The 24,132-nt window shown below is 37.3% G+C and overlaps 1 protein-coding gene across 1 annotated transcript; it reads left to right on the plus strand.

The window, feature by feature from the left end:
* Positions 1 to 2,426: 2,426 nt before the first annotated feature.
* LOC127441973 (myosin light chain 1, cardiac muscle-like) lies at positions 2,427 to 17,532 on the plus strand. Its single transcript, XM_051699584.1, has 7 exons — positions 2,427 to 2,586; positions 9,483 to 9,510; positions 9,914 to 10,063; positions 10,299 to 10,472; positions 11,111 to 11,188; positions 11,573 to 11,605; positions 17,125 to 17,532. Exons 1-6 carry the CDS (start codon positions 2,485 to 2,487, stop codon positions 11,599 to 11,601), a joined length of 561 nt encoding a protein of 186 aa, XP_051555544.1. The 5' UTR covers positions 2,427 to 2,484; the 3' UTR covers positions 11,602 to 11,605; positions 17,125 to 17,532.
* The last annotated feature ends 6,600 nt before the right edge of the window (positions 17,533 to 24,132 follow it).

Consider the following 24,132-nt stretch of genomic DNA (forward strand, 5'->3'; position numbering starts at 1 on the left):
TTTATCTGACAGTTGAAAAGGACATAGTAACATGTTTATTTGTGTGAATTCTGGAACAAGCTCTCTACAATATGTACTGAAATATAATTTCACTCATAGCATATTTGCCTGATTTATGACATATCATGATTGGGGCTCACCTCCATATATTACAATTTGGCTGTATTCTTTATAATAGTATGTTGACAATTGTAATTTAACAGTCTAATTCAAATAGTATGCATTACATGGTATAACAGTGATTCTCAACTTGTGGGTTGTTCTTATTGGGTCATAGACAGCAAGGACATAACTCCATTAAATGCAAATAATCATATAATTATGCAGTTTGTTAACAGTACATTCTTAATCTGAACATTCACATTCAGAACTCACTGATATGTTGTTTAGAATTGGCTCTATGCTTATCAATTGATTTGAACATGGCACCAGCCACGATGCATCTGTTTTGTGTCATTTCCTAATTCCATCCATATTATTTAAATAAATATTATTATTCTAGTGTGTTCTCTATTACCTGAAAGAATTAAAGTAGCAAAAGGCCCAAAAAGTTAGTTGGTTTTCAATTAAGCATTGCAAATTGCTTTGTCATGAATTGAAACACTGTAGTTTAGTTTTGGTTTGTGTAACCACTTAACAGCTGATCTTGTTTGTCAAGCTATCATCAAACCCTGGAGTTGAATCAGCTGTGACTCCACACGTTTGCAACACTTACGAACTGTTGGTGGTCCTTGTGTGACGGATGGAGAACTTCAGTACATTGTTCTACAAGGAATTCAGCCTAATCTTTTCATAATTTTGGAAATGCAGTATTTTCAGGATTTTTTTTCAACAAAAAGCATACATTAAGACATCACGATTAGTTCAACCAAAATAGTGATTTGAATAAAATAAACCTTGCTAAACAAGAAATAAGCATAATCTAACAGCTAAAATCGAAAGAAAGAAATTGAAAGTATAAAAAGCATATTTGTTTTAAAAAAATGAAGCCCTCTCTTAGGAGCATCAAGATTTTTTGCATTGTGAGTGTAAATTAATGTATTACAGTTTTGATAACCTAATTGAGAAATATGGGAATTTAAAAAAAAAGTCAAAAGTTAAATGTCTGGATGCATTACGATTATAAGAATGGACCTGGGCTTGTTTCTGTGAGATTTACCAAGCTACATCAGTTACTTTAAAGGACTGCTTTCTTTGCATCTGCAGATTAGGTTTTAGCTGGTATGGTTTTATGGATTACTGTTGAAATAATATGTCTTGCTGTGTGGAAAATATCCAGATTAATAACACAAATTTATTTCAAGCAAGATCCACGAAAATACTCTGAAATTACCCTCTTTTTGCGACACGATTTAAACCTGGATTGAATTGCTGTTCTGCTCTATTTGCTAGAGAAATTAGTTTTCTATTACCTTCAAATCAGCAGAAAATCCCTATGGCTTCTGCAGCTCATGTGAATGTTGATGAGCCATAATTTACCACATATAGAACCAAATGTAATTCTTTATTTTACACATGGCTCTGAAATGAATCTTGCATCAAGGTCCACATCTTTAAAAGATTCTGTATTAGCATAAAAACAAGACCTGCACAAATATCTCAGTAATTATGATATACAGTTTATGCAAAAAATCAATGCTAAAATGTAAAATGTCCTTTCATTTCTGCCTATTTTTGTTGGAGTAATCTAATGCAGTCAGGTTGATTCAGCTATAGTACATACCATTTTCACTTGAATAATACATATAAACAGCATTAAAACAAGATAAATCTAATCGAGAAACAAAATTGTATGAGATGTGTTTGTCTACAGACTTAGACTTTTTTAAACCCATAACCCCAATGTTTTTCTTGTTTTATGCATATATCTCACAAAAATGTGTTAGATTTATGCGTAAAATAACCCTAATTCAAGATACACTGTAAAACAAGCCTTTAATATCTTAGTGCTTCTCAAGTAGATTTATTTTGCTTAAAGAATTTTTAAATATAGACAAAGAGACAGATTTTTGTTAAACACAACTCTTTTTTGCAGTGGATTGTGTAAATGCACCTCATTGCACTTGACAATTGTAAATAAAATCCTGTTGTTCCAATATGAACAGCTGAAGAGCTATAATCACAGAAGATGTGACATGCATAATTAAGAACCCACACCTGACCCTGAACAGTGTCTAGAAGTATAAAGACAACCAAAAGCTGTCACACTGGATTTCCAACCGAATTAACAAACTCTTGTCCCTCTGACCCTGTACAGATGGACGCGAGCGTCTGTTTTGAGAGAACAGTCTGAAATAGCAGCCATAGGGCATGTCCTTTCATGGCCTTCCTCTTCGTATCTGGCACCATCCTGGGACAAAAGGAGGTGGGGCACACCTGGTAGGGAGAGTATAAAGTGCCCCCCGGTAGCATGGAGCCCTGTACCCAGAGCGTGTCTGACCCTGTGCTGTCTCTATCCCTCTGTGTCACATTGCAACCCTCATCATGGCCCCCAAGAAGAAGGAAGAGCCCAAGCCAGTAGCAGCACCCAAGCCCCCAGAGCCGGAACCCCCCAAGGAGCCAGAGTTTAACCCTGCTGAAGTCCAGGTATTACCTCTAAGACCAAAGAGCCTGTTAGGTGTTTAGATCCATTGGAAGAGATGGGCTCTAAATATATTTACCCTCAAACTCTGTTGATTTACATTGATTTCTGTTAAGTCTGATGCCACTTAAGAACTGTTTTAAGTGTCACATAGATCTCTATTCTTTAATTCTTTAGAAAAATATCTATGTACTGGTGCTTTTAAGAACCCAGAAACCTAAAAATGTAACATAAAAAACTTTTAACTCTTCAAAGAACCACATAGTCAACTCAAGAACCTTAAAGAATGACAAATGGGTCTTGATAAGAGGGGGATTCTTTGCTGAACCAAAGGTGGTTAAAGTTTTTCGAAATTAACATTTTCTCTTCAATTCATTAAATATGTTCCTCTGACCTGATCAAACTGATACTTCAATGTTTTATAACAGTGTATGTTTTTGAACTATTTAATTGCCCTTGGGATCCCTCAGATCTTAAACAGAACTTAAGTGTTAATGAAACTAGAGTGTTCAGTTTGTATTATATTGAGCAACAAGACTTATTTAGCTTCTGTTGTCCCCATTAAATATGGTGAAGAACAAAGAAAATAGATTACTTAATTTTTTTTGCATTCCCGCTGCTCAAGACTTAAGAGTTTAAGGTGCTGTTTCATGATACTCCGCATCTGAGCTTTGTTCCTTTAAGATTAGAAAGGACAAAAGTTGTCCTGTTTTCTTGACATCATCCTCTACTAAATTTCCTGAGGACAAATGTGACCTTCTCCCAAAGATAACTGCTATGCTCTGGTTGCTGTCTCTGATGTCCACAAGCTATTTTTGAGCAACACAAGAGACACCATTTGATGTAGATAGAGCAGTGCATCCAGGGACAACATGTTGTTGAACAATGACTGTGAATTCCATTGGCAGGTCCAATGGCTGAGGATTTAGAACAAATGATATTGACAACAGTTGGTTGATTGCAGTTGGATTTGGCAGTGTGTTATGTATATATATTTGTTTAATCTGCCGAACTCATAATTAATTTGAGAAGCAATTTCCACGAAACAAAACAAGTGTCAGTGTTTACTTTGATATTGTCTGGGGATTCATTATGCCCATATCGACATTTTTCTAAATCAAAATTTCACATATTTAGACACGATAAAACATATTAATATAATATATTACACCATATCATCAGTAATACCCAATGGCATATCCCTTTCCCATTTCATTTTTTAGCAGATCAAATAATATTTTGTTTTCCCAGTGAAATAGTGGAAAATCAACCACACTACTCCACTAAAGTTTCAGAAAAGCTAACACAACAAAAGTGATTTTAATGGTCACCATTGCCACCCCACACCCCATTTCCATAGTCTGGAATTTTGAGGTTATGGAAAGCCATTATATATATATATATATATATATATATATATATATACAGTTGTGCTCAAAAGTTTGCATACCCTGGCAGAAATTGTGAAATTTTGGCATTGATTTCGTAAATATGACTGATCATGCAAAAAACTGTCTTTAATTTAAGGATAGTGATCATGTGAAGCCATTTATTATCACATAGTTGTTTGGCTCCTTTTTAAATCATAATGATAACAGAAATCACCCAAATGGCCCTGATCAAAGGTTTACATACCCTTGAATGTTTGGCCTTGTTACAGACACACAAGGTGACACACACAGGTTTAAATGGCAAATAAAGGTTAATTTCTCACACCTGTGGCTTATTAAATTGCAGCTAGTGTCTGTGTATAAATAGTCAATGAGTTTGTTAGCTCTCATGTGGATGCACTGAGCAGGCTACATACGGAGCCATGGGGAGCAGAAAAGAACTGTCAAAAGACCTGCGTAACAAGGTAATGGAAACTTTTGATCAGGGCTATTTGGGTGATTTCTGTTATCATTATGGTTTAAAAAGGAGCCAAACAACTATGTGATAATAAATGGCTTAATATGATCACTATCCTTAAATAAAAGACCTGATCAGTCATATTTTCAAAATCAATGCCAAAATTTCACAATTTCTGCCAGGGTATGCAAATTTGAGCACAACTGAATATATATATATATACACACACACAGTAATGTGCAAAGGTTTTAGGCACTTGTGAAAAATGTTGCATAGTGAGAATGTCTTCAAAAATAATTACGTAAATAGTTTTCGTTTATCACTTAATGTCATACAAAGTCCAGTAAATATAAAAAAGCTAAATCAATATTCGTTGTGACCACCTTTGCCTTTAAAACAGCACCAATTCTCCTAGGTACACCTGGACACAGTTTTTCTTGGTTGTTGGCAGATAGGATGTTCCAAGCGTCTTGGAGAATTCACCACAGTTCTTCTACCTATTCAGGCTGTCTCAATTCCTTCTGTCTTTATATGTAATCTCAGACTGACATGATGTTCAGAGGGGGCTTTGTGGGGGCCATGACATCTGTTGCAGGGCTACATGTTCTTCTATTCTATTTGCAAAATAAATGTTTGGGAGTCTAACAATTATTTCCTATTGACACACTAAAGCTGAAGATATAAATAGCCATCTTAAGACAAAAAGTCTTAAGACTTTTGCACAGTACTGTGTGTATGTGTGTGTGTGTGTGTGTGTGTGTGTGTGTATATATATATAATTTTTTTTTTTTTTTTTTCTAACCCATTGTGGTTTAGGCCGCACACAGTGTGATTTTTGATTATGATTTTCCACAGTGGACCACCAAATCTGTTGTGTGAATTCTGCCTTCATACATTCACAATTTTGAATCCATCTACAGATTTTGGCTAAAGATGTAATGCATTTTCTCATGTGACTAGAATAGATGCAATAGTGTGAAACAGAATTCTGAATGGTTGGCCTCAATTGGTGTTAGCAGCACCACGTCATGGGTTTGACTCCCCGGAAACACATAGCCTACTGATAAAATGCACATTATATCTTGAATGCACAAATGGATAATTGTAATGTGGGCTCTGATTACTGAAACCTGATTATTTGCTATTAGCATTTAGCACTTATGATTTGTGTCCAATGTCAGTAGACATGTTTACATCCACGTTCGTACACAGATTATGCTTAATAAGCCAATAACATGGTCATGTAATCGTATTAAACATTTTTTCTTTATCGGTGTTAAGTCATCATTGTGTAGCTTGATTAAATATGATTGTAAATTGTGTATATAAATAATTAAAAAATAATTGTATTTAGAACCCCAGTGAGCAAGCCGAAGGTGACTGTGGCAAGGAACACAAAACTCCATAAAATGTTGGTTAATGGAGAAAAATAACCTCTGGAGAAACCAGGCTAACTGTGGGGGCCAGTTCTAACTGGCTAACAGAACGAATATAATGCCAATATTAGTTATTTATGTGCAGTTCTAGTCTTGGTTTAAAATTAGTAAACCAAGTGCTAAGGGCCAGTGTTTAAACAAATATTTTGTATGAACTTTAAGATTAATGACTAATATCTTTGAAGTTCATCCTGGATTAACTGCAGCAGTTCACATAAATGCATTTTAGTTTGTTAGTTGGCTGATGAAGACATTTGTTGGCAATTAACTGATAGTCTGTGTATTTCATTTTAAGAGTGTATTCCTTCATTAGATCAAGGTGATGCAGGCAGAGATCAGCGAGGTGCTTCGCAGTTCAACCGGCCGGTAATTTCGGTGAGGTCTATCCTAAATCCAATGTTCAGGCAATGGCATATGAAGTATCCCATGTCTTATGGTTGGAGTTGGCATCAGTTCATCCTCTGAAATCCATCGTAATAGACTGAAGTGATGTCTGGCTGGCACCGGCTGCATTAAGTCGTCATCACTCGGAGACATGTAGCAGTGGAGTGCAACACCAAGCAGGAACGGAGCTGGATCTGGCCAGCATATGAATCCAGATGTTGAGACAGGGAAACAAATAGAATGATATTAACGTAGGTGCCAGTGTTTGTTTTTTTTTTTTTTTTTTTTTTTTTTTTTTTGCGCAGAGTTATAGATCATGATAAATGTTTCTGGTTCCAGCAGACCTAACTAAAGTAGCCTCATTGTGAGTTGATGGATAAATTAGGTGTATGCCTGGCTAAATAGATGAGTCTTTAGTCTAGACTTAAACTGAGTGAGTGAGTGTGTCTGCATCCCGAATAGTCTCATAACACTATTCCATAGTTTAGAAGCCGAAAAGGATCTACCTCCTTTTGTGGATTTTGATATTCTAGGAACTATTAACAGACCAGAATTTTGCGATTGTAATGAACGTGATGGAATATAGCATGGTAGAAGGTCACTTAAGTACTGTGGAGCTAGACATTCAAAGCTTTGTATGTAGTTAACAATTTTAAAACTAATACGAAATTTAACAGGTAGCCAATGTAACGACGATAAAATGGGGCTAAAATTATCATATTTCTTGGTTCTAGTCAACACTTTGAACCAATTGATGTTTATTTATTGAACTTGTAGGACATCCTCCCAGTAATGCATTACAATAATCTAGTCTTGAGGTCTTGAACGCATGAATTCGTTTTTTGGCATCAGCAACGGAGAGCATGTGTCGTAACTTAGCAATATTTCTGAGGTGGAAGAATGCTGTTCTACAAACATTGGAAATTTGATTTTCAAAAGGACAGATTGGTATCAAATAACACCTAAATTCTCCGCTGTAGAAGACGATGAATCAGTACATCCATCGAGAGTCAAATTATATTTTAGTGGCTTATTTTTAGAGGATTCTGGTCCAATAATTAGTACCTCTGTTTTGTTGGAATTGAGTAGAAGGAAATTTCTGGCCATCCAATCTTTGATTTCATTGATGCACTGCTAATTTGGAGAATTGTGAAATTTCGTTGGGTTTCAAAGAAATATAAAGTTGGGTATCGTTGGCATAACCGTGGAAACGTATTCTACGATTCCTGATAATATCTCCCAGAGGAAGCATATATAAGGAGAAAAGCAAAGGCCCTAAAACTGATCCCTGTGGCACTCCATACTTAACTTTTGTTTGATTTGACAATTCCTTGTTTCCACAAACAAAGTGGTTGCGGTCTGCTAAATAGGACCTAAACCATACTAAACCAAGTCCACAAATGCCAATATAATTCTCAAGCCTATTCAAGAGAATGTCATGATCTATGGTGTCAAAGGCAGCACTAAGATCTAAAAGCACTAGAATAGAAATGCAGCTGCGATCAGATGATAAGAGCAAATCATTTGTAGTGCAGTCTCTGTACTGTGATGGGGCCTAAATCCTGAAAGAAATTGTTCATATACTATTTCTCTGTAGAAATGAACATAGTTGGGAGGACACTACCTTTTCAAGTATTTTCGACATAAACGGGAGATTTGAAATCGGACTGAAATTAGCCAGTTATCCAGGATCAAGCTGTGGCTTCTTAAGTGGTTTGATAACTGCCATTTTAAAGTTTCTTGGGAAATGTCCTAAGGATAGCAAGGAGTTAATAATTTTAAGATGAGGTTCTGAGATTACAGGGAATACCTCTTAAGAGCTTAGTTGGTATTGGATCCAACATCTTGTGGCTTTTGATGTTTCGATAAGTTGTAAGGTCAAAAACTTATCAACACCGGTAGATTTGTTTTTTTTTTTTCCCCATTACCCGTGTTGCGTTGCATGTAAATACCTTTACTGCCATACTTACCAGCTTATCCAATGAAGGTAAATGTTGCGCACATGTTTCTTCACAGATTGACGTCAAAAGCAGAGAATAACTTGATTCTTGCTTTGTCGGATTTTTTTAAATCATTTTTTGGGAGTTATCAGCGTATTGGTGTGCATGTAAACAGGTTCATTGTTTCAGTCAGTGCATTTAAATGCACACCAAAAAATCCAAAAACTGTTTACACAAGGCTTTAAATCATTTTGCCGATCAGTTTATGTTAAGCCATTTATAACCTTATTCCGATAAAGGAAAACCATGTAAAGCATTTACATGACCACGCATGTTGTTGGCTTATTAAGCATAATTAGTGTAAGATCGTCCATGTAAATGTGCTTTTGTTTCAATTGGCAATAAGAATAAACCAATCGACATTTACCAACATTCTTACCGGCTTGTTGAGCACATGCCTCTTCACAGTTTGATGTCAAAAGCAGTGAATAATTCGATTTCAAATCTCATGTACGTGCGGTTTTCTTGCTTTTTTTTTTTTTTTTAAATATGCTGATTTTTTTGAAGTTCCTAAAAGTTTAAGGTTATAGGCTACCTATATGCATCTACAAACATTTTTCAAAATAAGAGCACTGTTCAATTCATAGGCTAAATACTGCATCTTCATTAGGATTGTAACTGTCTATTGTGTCCTGTCAATGTATTTGAATGTATTGTACTGTAGTTGCACTATTTAAAACATTAGGTCTCTAACTTATCCAGCCACGTTCTGTTTTCTCAGTGGAGCTTTTTTTTTTTTTTTTTTTTTTTTGTGCGTTTATCCATTTACTAAGTCCATAAAGCATCTTGTCAGTGCCATGTGTTAGCGCCGTTCAATCACTGTCTAAGCTTGCTAACCCTGACCCGTAACATAGTTTAAGCTGAAACGACAAAAGAGGTATCGAGTGTACACCCGTAGGGCCACACGCGTCTTCTGGCCAAGGTCGCGCATAAATTCTTCCGTACAATGAATCACAGGACAAACAGCATTGAGTTTGTGTAATCCGAGATGGGTGTTTCACACGGGTGTGTGCGGACATTTGTCCACAGTGCACGCCTGCAGGGCAAAGGATGGGTCATAAGAACAGATGCCACCTGAACATTAAATCACATTTCCACTACGCAAATCTGTCATGCGTATCTTTCATGCTATTTGTTACATTTCACAATTTCATTATTACGTGCAAATACAACAGAAAAAAAAATGTAACCAAATTATTTGACTGATTTTAATTGTAATTATTATTTTTGCAGATTGAATTCACTGCTGAGCAGATTGAGGGTAAGTTCTTAGATTTGTGCATACATTTCAATATCTTAATTTGAATTACATTAGCTAAAAAGCTTGTTTAGAATCTAATTTCAAACGAGCCCAGTGTCAGACTATTTAGATGTTCTGATAAATCAAATATTGCAATAGTGTAAGGGTTGAGTTTGCACCCTGTTATGTTTGGCAAAGACTGATGGATTAGAATAGAATACTGTAAAATAGAATAGAATTCTTACCACCACTCAACTGGGGCCGCAGAGGAAATTTGCGGAAACCCATCCAACAAGCACTTTAAATGGCTGTCCCCTATAGCTTTCAATTCCGCATATATGTGGACAACTGGACGTCACAGAGGGTTTAAGTCTTCTCACCCTCAAACAATGCGGCTGATGTCCCATTGTCTTTTTCTCTGCAGATTTCAAGGATGCTTTCCAGCTGTTTGACAGGACACCAACCAATGAGATGAAAATCACTTTCGCCCAGTGTGGTGATCTGATCAGGGCTTTGGGTCAGAACCCCACTAACGTTGAAGTCATGCATGTCCTTGGCAAACCCAAAGCTGAAGGTGAGACCCTGATTGCTGGAATTAGGCCTGCCTCTCACAACCATTGCCTTTCCAAACTTAGACAGAAAATTTGTATCAGACTTTGGACTGTAAATGTTACATTTTATAAGAGCATTATATCAGCAGTGGCATCTTTCAGACTGTACTGTCAAATGCATGGACCCAATCTGTTTAGCCTGATTATGGCACAGAAATGTGGTAAAGTCTCGTATATACCTCGCTATTGTGTTGTCAGATATGCATGTGAAGATGCTGGACTTTGACCAGTTCCTGCCCATGCATCAGCATATCTGCAAGGCCAAAGACCGCGGCACCTTTGAAGACTTTGTTGAGGGTCTGAGGGTGTTTGACAAGGAGGGCAACGGAACAGTGATGGGTGCTGAGCTCAGACACGTCCTCGCTACCCTGGGTAAGCTTTAACAATCACAATAGCAAAAATGAAAATGCGTCTGTTTTTGATATTTCATTTCCTTTTGTATTAGAACGTCCCTGTGGTTGGTGGCAATCCCTTCAATGCACTTTTTTTAGCCCTTATATTGGGGTTCTTCTTATTATAGGTACTTTTTGAAGCAGTTGATTTAAAATGATGTATTAATTTACTTTTATGGAATCATGGGATAACAAACCACAGAAATTTCATTTTTCAAAGTCATGTTTTGGATTGGTTGTGCTATTCTTAATATGAAACGCATACATTCTGGGACCTCAGAGCAGTTCACTGAATTTAACCAATTGCAAGCATTGTAGCTTGACGTTAAATGTGCATTTCTATTACAATAGTAATGGTAGTACTAGCATTAGCTCTGTTCCATAATAATCATTTATTTTTTCAAGGCCATTTTTAAAGAGAACATCATTATTTAAAATTTACAGTAAGATGCACACATTCCATCCATTAGCATCAGGACTCCAATTACATGATGATGAATTGACACTTTACAATTACACAACATGGGAAAGAGAACTTAGCCTTACCTTGAGATGAGGAGTGTTATCTGCAGCATGTGTTATACTGAGTGAGAATGTGTGGTCGTGTCTTCTCTGTAGGTGAGAAGATGAAGGAAGATGAGGTGGAGCAGCTGATGGCTGGGCAGGAGGACGCAAATGGCTGTATAAACTACGAGGGTGAGTTTGTATACACTTTTTACACCTCCATCATGCTCCATACTTAATCAATTTCTACTATCAATGGATTAATAACATCACAGTTTACGTCTGTCTAGTACATGCATACACAACTATTGCAGGAGTAATTAGAACAAGTTTTATTTTTACGCTCTCTAATCAGAATTACACCGCTGTCTTCACCTCTAGATGGCAATGTTGGCTCATTTAGCACCATGTTTTTCTTGAAACTCACGAGGAAAGTGGAGCTATGTACAATTTCCCCATAAACTGGAAAGAAAAAGAAAATTCCTGACCCAACCTTGTCCAAACCACAAAACAAATATGGTAAAATAGGGATCATAATATTGATTTGGATGTTTTCTTTTTTTTTTTTTTTCACAGCTTTTGTAAAGCACATCATGGCTGGTTGAACAGGTATGACAAACCACCTTTCTGTCTTTAATGCATTTTATTTTATTTCTTAATCTTTTTTTTATTTTTTCATATTTGTTAGGAAGATACTCCACTACCATAAAAACTTTGTTTGAAATGGTTTTTCTGTTTTGTTTTTAAGGTAGTACATAACATACCTAATCATTGTGTTCGCATCAAATGTACATACTTAATTTATTAAAGTTGTGATGGTGTACCATTATGTACACTGGTGGCCGAAAATTTGGAATGCACAGATTTTGCACTTATGGAAAGAAATTGGTACTTTTATTCACCAAAGTGGCATTCAACTGATCACAATGTATAGTCAGGACATTAATAATGTGAAAAATTACTATTACAATTTGAAAAAAATGTCCAGAACTTCTTAAACAACTTCAAAGCGTTCTCATCAAAAAATCCTCCACGTGCAGCAATGACAGCTTTGCAGATCCTTGGCATTCTAGCTGTCAGTTTGTCCAGATAATCAGGTGACATTTCACCCCACACTTCCTGTAGCACTTGCCATAGATGTGGCTGTCTTGTCAGGCACTTCTCACGCATCTTACAGTCTAGCTGATCCCACAACAGCTCAATGGGGTTAAGATCCATAACACTCTTTTCCAATTATCTGTTGTCCAATGTCTGTTTCTTTGCCCACTCTAACCTTTTCTTTTTGTTTTTCTGTTTCAAAAGTGGCTTTTCTTTGCAGTTCTTCCCATAAGGCCTACACCCCTGAGTCTTCTCCTTACTGTTGTACATGAAATGGAGTTAATTAACAGAGGTTCAGGAGGAGCATGTTAATTTTTAATCTGACAAATCACAGCCCACGAGCAGGAGTATATAAACTGCTGCTTACCTGCTTCCTGTGTCAACTCTCCTGACATGAGAGTCTTTCCGGCATTCAGCCCTGCCCATTTCCCCACGAACAGAACCAGGCAGAAGGATCATCGGATGCAACTTCCCTGCAAAGCATTTGGCTCCACCAGGACAGCTCTTCCATCCAAACAGTCTCGTTATTCAACAGAAACTGCCACAGCAGCTATTTGTTTTTAACAGTATTGACGGCTACCACGGTTTTTTTTTTAAATTTTTTTTATCCTGTCTGTCTTTCTATGCTCCATTCGATGAAGCAGTTTATAGCGCGAAGTTGCTGCCATAAACTGGCTGCTCCTGCACTTTAAAAAAAATGTGAAACTGCTCTCTATGACTGCTCATCTGTTCTCTTATCTAAACTTTCCACCTGGAAAGCAGTGCCAGCTGCCTCCACGAACGGGCGCGGTTCCGGCTTCATGCCATTAGAATCCAATTTTATTTGAAAACGAAAGAAACGAAGATTAACTATTCAATCCAACCTCCATTTCAACCCTCAGCATTTTTAATCAGGTTCTGCTGCACAGGTGATGCCTGTCAGCCTCATTACCACGCCACAGCTTGTTTAGGGGGTGTGCTTAATTCAGTGGTTGTTCCTCATCTAACACGAATATCACAATTGTTTCTCCCTCCAAAGTGCCCTTCGGAGTGTGATTTATTTCATTCTGAACACAGGGGCATCATGTAACACAGAACTCCTTTCAATCGACCGATAATCAAATGACAATTTTTCAAACCAACGCAGACATTTTAACGTAAGCTCGCTGCCACGCAGCACTGGCTCTGACCATTCCACAGCACACTGCAGTTATACACGGCCTCTGTCCGAACAGACACAAGCCGAAAGAGGTGGATCATGCGCCGCGTTCCAACTCTTTCATAATCATTCTGCAACGTGTCTCGCTTCCTCTCAGCATTATTGACGTATTGTACAGCAGGGGGCAGTCATACTCCTAAGGAGCGAATGACCACAACTGTATCCTTCAGTATTGATCGCAAGTCCATTTCTCCTGCATTTCTGTGTGCAGAGCTGCAACTCAATGCATTCCTAGATAATTCGCACCTATTGCTATGCGACGCATTTCTTTTGCAAGAAGTATATTGTACTAAAGGTGACGGTTATACTCCTAAAGAGCGAATGGCCTAAAGTGAATCCTTCAATGATGATTGCAAGTCCATGCATATCTGTATGCAGTACAGAGCCAAAGCTCTTATTTCTCAGATAATTTTATGCTATTTTTTCACATTGTTTATGAAGATGTACTGTATTCCCTAGCACATTTTTTTCTAAAGTTTCACCTAAATATGATTATTTTGTCTTTTCTACAGCAATGCCTGAAATTGTGCCTTCCGCAGGGTCTCCCCAATATTACTTCCAGCAGGTCTCTGCGAGATCCCATTTAAATTCCTGTCACTGGATTGTACGCAGGTTTACCTCTCACTTTCTCTATCTAGGTGTCTTTCCAAGACTTCACCATTACCTACCAAGGAGCCAAAGATGGCAACCATTTTAGTTAAGAAAGCACAACAAATGTGCTGCCCACGTGCCAAAACTGCATGACCCAAAAGGCGCTGCAACAAACCCCCACGACACCACAAAGCAGTGCAAATGTGCTGTACAGGGTGCCGCAACTGCGGTGTCCTTCGGACCATGCGACAAACTTCCACCGCAGTGCAAATGTGTTTTTTCCAGATGCCGCAACTGCGGAACCTTTCAGGCCCTGCCACTAAATCTCCCACAACACCGCAATCATGTTTCCTGTTTCCTCTTAAGACTCGAGGGGCACAGCTCAAATATACCCATCAAATCACTATTCAGCAAGGTTCATTACTCCGCGCCACCCACCATTCGAATGCAGTGTGGGCCCTCCCTTTCGAATGCTATGCAGGCTTTCCCATCGAATTGCAGTGTGGGCTGTCCCATTCGAATGCAGTGTGAACCTCAGTGCATTGGTCGCAGGCTCTCCGGTTCGAATCGCAGGGTGGGCTCTCCCATTTGAATGCAGTGTGAGATTTCGCATCATTCCGTGGGCTCACCCGTCAGAAACGCAGTACGAGCTCTCCTGTTCGAGTGTAGTGGTGGTGCAGTAAATTTAAGAGCCTTTTAGCTTTTCCCGTTAACCATGGCATTGGCATTTCCTTTTGCTCATGGTCTAAATGAGCCTGACACACAATAAGGTGTGCCTAAATGTGATAAACTGTGTGCCCTATTTGATACTGCAGCCACAGTGCCCCACCAGATAATGTGCTGCAGCACCCGCCCACGCTTGATACTGCCGCAGCATTGCCCACATACACTCAATTATGCCACAGCATCTCCCCTTTCGCATTTTGATACTGCCGCAGCAGTGCCCTGCCATGACAAACATGATAAAGTTGTATTCTTAACTAACCTTTTGCTTCCCTCAAAGCTGCATATAAACGTAATTGACACGTTTTCCATAACTAACATTCTGCTTCCCTTACAGACGTATATAAAGGTACATATTACTAACTAACCTTTGCTTCCATTACAGGTGTTAATAAATCTAATGAAGTATTTTGTGCCCTACTCGATACCACAGCAACAGTGCCCCACCCATACCAGTTGTGTGTACACAGTTAATATTTTCTCCACCGGTGCTTTCAATGTCTAAGTTCCATACTTTCATAGAAGTACATCTACAGCAATGGAAACACAGCAGCGCTCCCACAGGAGCTCCTTCACTATGCCCCCAAATACTCAATCCACTGCCACCGCTCAGAAGGCCCACTTTACTGCCGCAGCAGCTTTTTTTACCATGCTTCCGCCGAAGCTTTTTTTTTCTTCGCTTCTCAGCAGCTGCAGCTAGCATTACAGTAGATAGCGGTCACCACCTCTTCTCAAAGCACCATATTTCCCTATCTATGGGTAGTCTATTGAATGAAGCTACCCCCGCAAACAAGCCCCGTTACTCTCGTTCTCACTTTTCCAGTTCGATTGCTTGCTGGGCTTACCTGTTCGAATGCCAAGAGTGCTCTCTCTCTCTCTCTCTCTCTCTCTCTCTCTATAGAGTAGTCTCCTGTTCGAATCGCAGTGTGAGCCCTCCGTTTCGAACACAGCGCGAGCCTTCTCCCCATTCGACTGCTTGCTGGGCTTACCCGTTCAAACACCGTGAGCTAAACCTCTCTCTTTGAACAGTTTCCTGTTTGAATTGCAGTGTGAGCCCTCCCTTTCGAACGCAGAACGAGCCAACTCTCATTTTCATCTTCCCTGTTCGCATACCGTGAGCCCACCCACTTCTACGACGAGTGGTGGTCTCTCATTTGAATCGCAGCATAGCCCTCTCGACCAGCAATTGTACAAGAACACACCTTCAAAAAAACAAATGCTTAAAGCACTCCTTCTGTACAAATTTTTTTTTGGGGGGAAAAACAATTCAGAAGCATCCGCCAAGCCAATTTGCCAAATAGAATTATTGCTGGCTTGCTGTCCTAAATACTTCCTGCCATAGTCATGGTACTATTCTTTCATCTTAACGCCTTTTTGGTGGTAATCAGGAGTCGAGTCTCGAGCTCCGAGCCCTCCAGTATATGGAGAGCAAGCCAAATACGTTTACTGCTTCACAAGATTACATTAACATACGAACTACTGAAATGGAGTTAATTAAAAGAGGTTCGGGAGAAGCATGTTAATTTTAATCTGAAAAATCACAGCCCACGAGCAGGAGTAAATAAGCCGCTGCTTCCTGTGACAACTCTCCTGACATCCCACCTCCACCCAATCTCCACCTATTCTCTAGATCCATTATCTAAAGTAAAGTCCGGGGGGGTAATCAGGAGTTGAGTCTCGAGCTCCGAGCCCTCCAGTATACGGACAGCAAGCCAAATACATTTACTGCTTCAACACAAGATTACATTAACATACGAACTACTGAAACTGGTGTTAAGCGGGTAGAATTCAATGAAGCTGTCAGCTGAGGACATATGAGGCGTCTAATTCTCAAACTAGAGACTCTGATGTACTTATCCTCTTGTTTAGTTGTACATCTGGCCTTCCACATCTCTTTCTGTCCTTGTTAGAGCCAGTTGTCCTTTGTCGTTGAAGTGTACACCTTTGTATGAAATTTTCAGGTTTTTTTTTTTTGGCAATTTCAAGCATTTGTATAGCCTTCATTTCTCAATGATTGTCTGTTTCTAGAGAAAGCTGTTCCTTTTTTTGCCATTTTTGACCTAATATTGACCTTAAGACATGCTAGTCTTTTGCATACTCAAAAACAATGTTAAGCTTAATTTAATGAACCAAATGGCTTTCAACTGTGTTTGATATAATGGCAAGTGATTTTTTTTTTTTTTTTTTTTTTTTTTTTCTAGTACCAATTTAGCATGAATACTCGGGGATAAGGTGTTTAAGTGATGGCTGCTGGAAATGGGGCCTGTCTAGATTTGATCAAATGACTTTTCAAATAGTGATGGTGCTGTTTTTTTTTTTTTTTTTTTTTACATCAGCAATGTCCTGACTATACTTTGTGATCAGTTGAATGCCACTTTGGTGAATTAAAGTATCAATTTCCTTCCGAAACAGCAAAATCTGTACATTATTCCAAACTTTTGGCCACCAGTGTATGCACTCAGAATATAAACACATACTGATATCTGAATTTTAAAAAAATTTCTTTCCTCTTCCACAGATAATCTTGAAACTTCTATCGGGGATACAAAATGATCTTAATTTTAGTTCAACATTGTTCTTTTCTAGCAAGAACCCATGGAAGTTTTTCCTGCAGTGGGTTAAATGGCACCTCCTCTGTATTCAACCGTCTCTCAAATGTTCCTTTTTATATGTGCTCAGTCTGTTATTCCCAAAATGACTCATCATCATTCTTGTTGTTTTTGTGGATTAAAAAAAAAAAAAAGTATATTAAATGTCACGCTTGATTTATACAGCCTACTCTCTCTCAGAATCCTTTTCATGATTCCTGGAAAACATCACTTTTGATGGAATGTCTGCATTTAGAACATTTATTAACAGGGAGTTAATGAAATGGTTAGCTTGCATGTGTTTCACATGTCTGTTAATAAAATGATGATGACCAGGAGTGAGTAATATGGTCACTTGCACCACGAGTCAAACTTTACCCATTGAAGGAAAAAAGGGACAAGGTAGACTCTAGCACTGAGGCCTAATTTTAATAGTATGCTATAGATATTATTGGGACACTTAAGCCACAGTTAAAAAGACATGAATCTTATTGCATTAGATTACAAAATATCAAAGCAAATGCCATTTATTGTAAAGAAAATACAATTACACTTTTGTTTGAGATGGTAAAACAATAAATATAGGACACTGTTTAAAATAAAGACAAAAAGTATTTGGACACGTTCTGGTTGTCAAACGATAGATAGATAGATTGATCGATCTGGGGGCTCAGATAGGGACTTTACTGCCTCAAGTCAAAAAAGCCAGGCCACATGTCTAAATTTTCTGGTGCCAAAATATGACAGTGGCCCAAAGGGGCCCCCCAGGGGTCACAACGATACTTGATACACTGCCCCAAGTCAAAAGAGCCCACACCCATGTCTCTATGATATTGTGGTTTCAAGATATGGCTGGGGCATGTTGCTATCTGGTTGCTAGGGTGATCTGGCTGGTTGCTAAGGTTTGGCTAAGAAGTTGGTGTTACTGAATAGCTGCTTGTTGGTCAAAGGTAAGTCAGAAGGGATTTCGATGTTTTTTAAAAAAAAAAAAAAAAAAAAAAAATCCCTATACATCAGTCAGAACAGTAGTAATAGTGAAGCCTTGCTAAAGCAAACGGCACCAATTATTGGCAGCTGAAATTTTAATGTTCATACATAAGTGTGTATTAACTGACTTCCTTCTATCATTTTATACCTTTTTGCTATTTTGTTTTTTAAAATTATTATGCATGCATATTTTATTATATTATTTATAGGTTAGGGTTAGGGTCATATTATTTTAAAATATATTACTGAGGGCAAAAGGTGATTTAAAATGGTGAAAAACTTGGTGACCAGTTACAGGACCTAACATATACACTTTTCCTTATACATTATATATATATATATATATATATATATATATATATATACATTAACATAAAATCATTATGTTGATTAAAAATAAATAATTAAATAGGCCTGTTTGACTGTGTGCATGTTTCTGCATTCTCTAAATGAGACACTAGATGGCAGAAATGCATCATATAACAAACCTGACTCGAAAAGATTTGTGACTAGTAACAGATTTTTTAATTTGGGAATCATTAAATTAGCTAATGAAGTCTTTGACAGTTGGGTCATTATTAACATATGGTAACAAACATGTCCCTTGGTTTTTAAGTCATGAAAAATATTTCAAACATTCAAGAAACCTAATTTAAAATGCATCATTCTATAACCTAACCTTTTATTAAATAATATGACATGGTTTGAGTCTATATTGTTTTACACATTTTAAAAAATATATATATTTGCATTTGTCAATTGCCTGAAAAAACCCTTGTCCCCTTCAGCTGGTACTCCACTTCAATTGACATTTACGGTTATTATGTGTTTATTTTTTAATCATTTTGTTTTCTCAGGTCTAGTATTAGTGCAAGGTCTAATAAGTGTGCAAAAATTTAAAACAAAATAAATAATTCAAATTATTAAAAAAATAATTTTACAAAATAGTTTGTCCCTTGATTTCATGTCATTGATGTTATCAATGTTAAAATCTTGTATTTTGAAAATACAAAAAGTTGTGGAAAAGTACTTCCAAGGTCAGATTTCAGAGGAAGAGGCTGCTCACCACCTTTTTCATGAACACTGAAGTGTTTCATGATTCACCTGTTTTTATTGTCCGTTCTCCAGTGTTTTCACCCGTATCTGTGTTTATTCTTAGCGGGTAAATTAATACAATTTGTCAAAAAACATGTAGCTCTATAGTGCCGATACTTCACAGAGTCGAGAAGACTGTTTTATCTTTTTTTTTTTACAGTGCCTCACCTGAGTATGTAAATTACATGAAGTGATGGTCCGATGTTAGTTAGGTTCATAATCAAATGAGTCCGCCTGTGAAAATGAGTCCGCATCTGACGATATAGCGATTCCTAGCAATTCCTTTGGTTCATAGAACTTTTAAAGGGGTCATGAAATGGAGATTCAAATTTTCCTTGATATTTAGACATATAAGATGTAACTCTACTATAAAAAAATACTGTAAATTTCATAGCTCAAAACTTCCTCCCCAGTCTAAAAAGAGCATTTATAGTTTCCACCCTGCTGAAACGTCTCGTTTTGAAATCTGTATTTTTGTGACGTCACGACACATTGCTATATTTGTATTTACACATCCCACAACATGCGTCATCGCACCCTTGGCCCCGCCCACTGGTACACAGGTCAAGAGAGCAGGCCTTCCGTGGCTAACTTTTCCTAATATAACACCTAAGGGGACCCATCTGAACTATTTTGGATTATTTTGTATATGAACATGAACTACATAGACTCACCACTTTTAATAGACGCGGTGTCAAGTTACAACTCTGAAATGGAGAGGCAATTTTCTCATTCATCTGCTGCCTCTGTCATGGACATGCTCTTTCGCCCATCTGCACTATTTTTAATTGTTGGTGTATGTAAACATAGGATGTCTTTGACGATGGACGTCTTTGACCACTTCAGCGTGTTTCTAGCGATGTGTGCCTCAGTGTGTGTGTGCGTAATTTCTTTGGACTCTGTGTGTGCGTTTTTTCGGCTCATGTCAGCGTGGATTGTTTGTGAAACAGTCATAATATGATTCAAGGAACTGTTATTGAATGATGGGACAGTTAAAAACACTTCAAAAATGTAAGTAAACCATTTCATTCATGAATATTTCAAATGTCATGACTGCTTGGCAGTTTATGGTGCTGAGTGTTAACAGTTGTGCTTGAGATGAACAGTTTAATATATTCAGATGCAATGTGTTGGATGTGTGTTATCTGAAAACCCTACAAATTTGTTTTATAATGTTGAGGTTCATTCTCTTCGATTGAGTTTTCTGAATTTAAGGGGCTGCATGATGTTAGCCAATCAGAACAGTGGGCATTTATGTTGAAGTTTTAAGAGGCGCTTAGGCCAAAACCGAGCCTTTCAGACAGAGGGCCAAAAACAGGGTGGAAAATGATCATATATTACTAAATTGTGACGGTTTTGGTGCAAAAAAAAAACTTTTAGAATATCATCATTGAACCTCAGGGAAGATAATACAATTATAAAAAAAAGCACTTCATAACCCCTTTAATGTGTACTATATTCATTGCCTGAGTAGAAATCCTTCAAAATCCATTTATGATGTATGTCAAAATGATAGGTTTTCGATCAGGCATTACAACGGTTACCCTCTGGGGACTTGATTTCATGGGCGGACTCGTTGTTTTTTATTTTTTTTATCATGACAGCGAAACCTTTATGACACAGCCATGTTTTTATTTGCATTTTCAGCAATGGCAATATGTAGAAAAATAAAAAGGGCAAGTAGTTTAGACAATACAACAAATTAGAAGATACAAAGCACACAAAAAATAAATACATAAAAGGGTCATTACATGAATTTGAAAAGCTTTAAAAGTTTGATAGTTATTAATAGTCTAGGGTTCTGTATTTTCATATTTGAAAGGGTTTAAATAAAATTCTAAGATCAGTGTTGCAAAATGTAGTATATAAAGGTATATAAATAGTATCTAAAACCTTTTTTTTTTTTTTTTTTTGACGTGACAGCCGAGATATCCAGCCTAACTAGGCTGCAGCCTTCCGATTGAGAAGCACCCATAGTGATTTTCCCACCATGTTGAAAAAGCTATTAGTTTCCATTTTAACTATATCATTTTTTACGTGGTTCATTTAATATGTCATTGGTGTTACATTATTTAATGTTCATGTGAAGATTTGTGTTGAAAAAAAAAAAATTATGGTATGATTTATTAATTTTAGTCAGATCAGTGGTGTATGTTTTGTGATGATATTGACAACATCTTAGAAAATGTATCTTTTAAGAGAATTTGTCACTGGTGATATCATCACTGGTGTTAAAACCCTTGCTTTGTATATATATATATATATATATATATATATATATATATATATATATATATAGTATATATATATATATATGTATATGTATATATATATATATATGTATATGTATATATATATATATATATATGTATATGTATATATATATATATATATATATATATATATATATATATATATATATATATATATATATACTTAATGTAAGCACACATGAATGTAACCTGTTGTAAATTACTCTGTAGTATTCACAACCTTGATTTGATTTTAACATCTATTCAGAAATTATTGTCACCATGTTAGAAAATGTCAACTTTTTTGCTAGAAGAAATATAAAAATTGTGTAATTATCACTTGTCACTCAGCCCCCAAACTTTCCCCACAGTCACATCTCATTATGCAATTATAAACAAGTTAATGTTAAACCACATGTGATCATATAATACAAGCAGTAAGAGTGGCACAGATAAGGGAGATGTTTGCATCCTGTTTGGGTCAGAAATAGTTTTGTTGCCTGGTGTTATTACAGTAACTACGGCTGCAATTCCACTGCAAGTGAGACACATCACAAATTGAAATTGTTCACTGAATTGTCACAGTTTAACCACCCAGACATTCTGCAGCTGTAAGTGCAGCACTCCATGCTGGAAGAATAATAATAACTAGACAGGTACATTGTGTGAAGAAAATGTGAGTGGTGTTTGCCAGTGGAAAACTTGACGAGAGCGTAGTTTCACTCAATATGGCGTTGTGAGTCTAAAGATCCCCCCATGTCTGTGCCATATTCTGGTGCTGCAATATACTGTAGCTGGGGCCCCCCAGGGCAGTTGTGGTTGGTTGCTAATGTGTAGTTGGCCTTAGTCAACAGAGCCCACCCCCAAGTCTGTGTGATATAGACCCTTTTCACGTTTCCTGGTTTGGAAACCGGATGCAGGTTAAACTTTTATAGCACTGAATGGGAGACCATGGCAGATATCATATTATCAGTGTGCAACGAGATGCCTGCCAAAGTTTTGTCCTTAAGAAGAAAAATAGGTAAATCAGCACAATAGTAACGGTGTTGCCTTGCTAAAGCAAACACCACCTACTACATTTTACATTTTTAAATAAAATGTGAGTGGTTGCTACAGTGTTTATGTGTTACTATTGTGCTGCTATTTGAGAGGGTGTTGTAGATGGTTCATAAGGCATTGCTAAGCGGTTGTTAGGATGTTCTGTGTGATTGCTAGAACATTGCTAGGAAGTAGCTCCAGTAGGGGGTAGCTAGGGTGCTACTAGGGTGCTGCTATAACTTTGTGGATGGTCACTAGGGCATTGCTAGGTGGTTTATAAGCATTTGCTGGGGGTGTTCTGGGCAGTTTCTAGGGTATTTTGGATGGTTGCTAGGGTGTTCTGGATGGTTGCTAGTGTGTTTTGGATGGTTGCTAGTGTGTTCTGTCTAGTTCCTAGGGTGTTCTGGGTGGTTGCTAGTTTGTTACAATACAGATACTTATAGTCCCCTATCATATGGCAAGCACTGATGACATTTATTCTTTAAAGCTTACTAGTATCTATTTTTAAGTAACTAGTGCTTTAGTTACCAGTGAGTATTCCAATAGTGACTATCTTTTTCAATTCTACTATTTCTCATTGATAAGATACTGGTACTTATTCATTAGTATTTATTCCAATAGTGACTAGTATCTATCCAGTTTACTGTACTTGTACTTATTTATTAGATACTAGTACTTTTTAAGACAGTACTTGTTTTAAAAAAAGTTTTACTAGTAACAGTTCTCATCTCACTAGTTACAACTGCTCTTTGTACTTGTCAAATGCAATGACTAATCAGAATGGCTACTGTTATAGTTCATTTAAAAATCTTACTAGTAAAATTAAAAATGTTACTAGTAACAGTTGTAATAAGCAGGCTACTAGTATTTAATAAATATGCACTAGGAAATCTGGAATGGATTCTGGTTACTATAGGAATAAGTACTTGTTTCTGTCGAATAGTTACTAGTAAAATGTAAAAAGTGCTAGCCATACATCAAAAGTGTGCCAGTCGTCAAGTCTCTGTGATATTCTGGTCCCCAAATCTATGAGAATTTTTTCCTCCAAGAAAAATAATAGTACACCTCTGCTCAACAAGCCGCATGATTCATGTCTGTAGCTCAAATTGCACGAGTTCTGTTTATGCTATGGCGAGTTGTGTCTGCATGTGTGAGCTCTGTGCCTGCATGGTGGCAGTGTTGCACTGAAAACTCAAGTGTGTGACATCCCGCCACTTCAGTTCTGCAATCTTTCAGCATGGCTTTTGTTGTGTTTGATCATCTGTGATCAAGAGAGGGCATTAGCATTTCACTCAAATCAGCACAACTATGTGTCCTCGGGTTCAATGCACATTTTTGTTTCCTGGTTTGCTCTTTCAGATGATAGCCAGTTTTTATATGCGTCAGTGGGCTATCAAATAAACGCAGGCTTGGATTTGTCATTTGTCAGTGCAGTACAATAAAATTTTTTGCTGCGTTTGGGGATTTTATATCTTTGGTCTTCAATGTATAGGCTACTGCAAGTGGGGATTATTAGTGCCACAGATTTGTGCCACAGTTTTAAATTCTCTACTTTAGTAGATATAA

This window comes from Myxocyprinus asiaticus, chromosome 6 (assembly GCF_019703515.2).
Source record: "Myxocyprinus asiaticus isolate MX2 ecotype Aquarium Trade chromosome 6, UBuf_Myxa_2, whole genome shotgun sequence".
Taxonomy (NCBI): domain Eukaryota; kingdom Metazoa; phylum Chordata; class Actinopteri; order Cypriniformes; family Catostomidae; genus Myxocyprinus; species Myxocyprinus asiaticus.

Excerpts from the sequence above, each read along its gene's own strand:
- LOC127441973 (XM_051699584.1), top strand. The coding sequence starts at position 2,485 with ATGGCCCCCAAGAAGAAGGAAGAGCCCAAGCCAGTAGCAGCACCCAAG. Across the intron at positions 10,064-10,298 it reads TGGCAAACCCAAAGCTGAAG|ATATGCATGTGAAGATGCTG; the intron begins GTGAGACCCTGA and ends TTGTGTTGTCAG. Across the intron at positions 10,473-11,110 it reads ACACGTCCTCGCTACCCTGG|GTGAGAAGATGAAGGAAGAT; the intron begins GTAAGCTTTAAC and ends TCTTCTCTGTAG.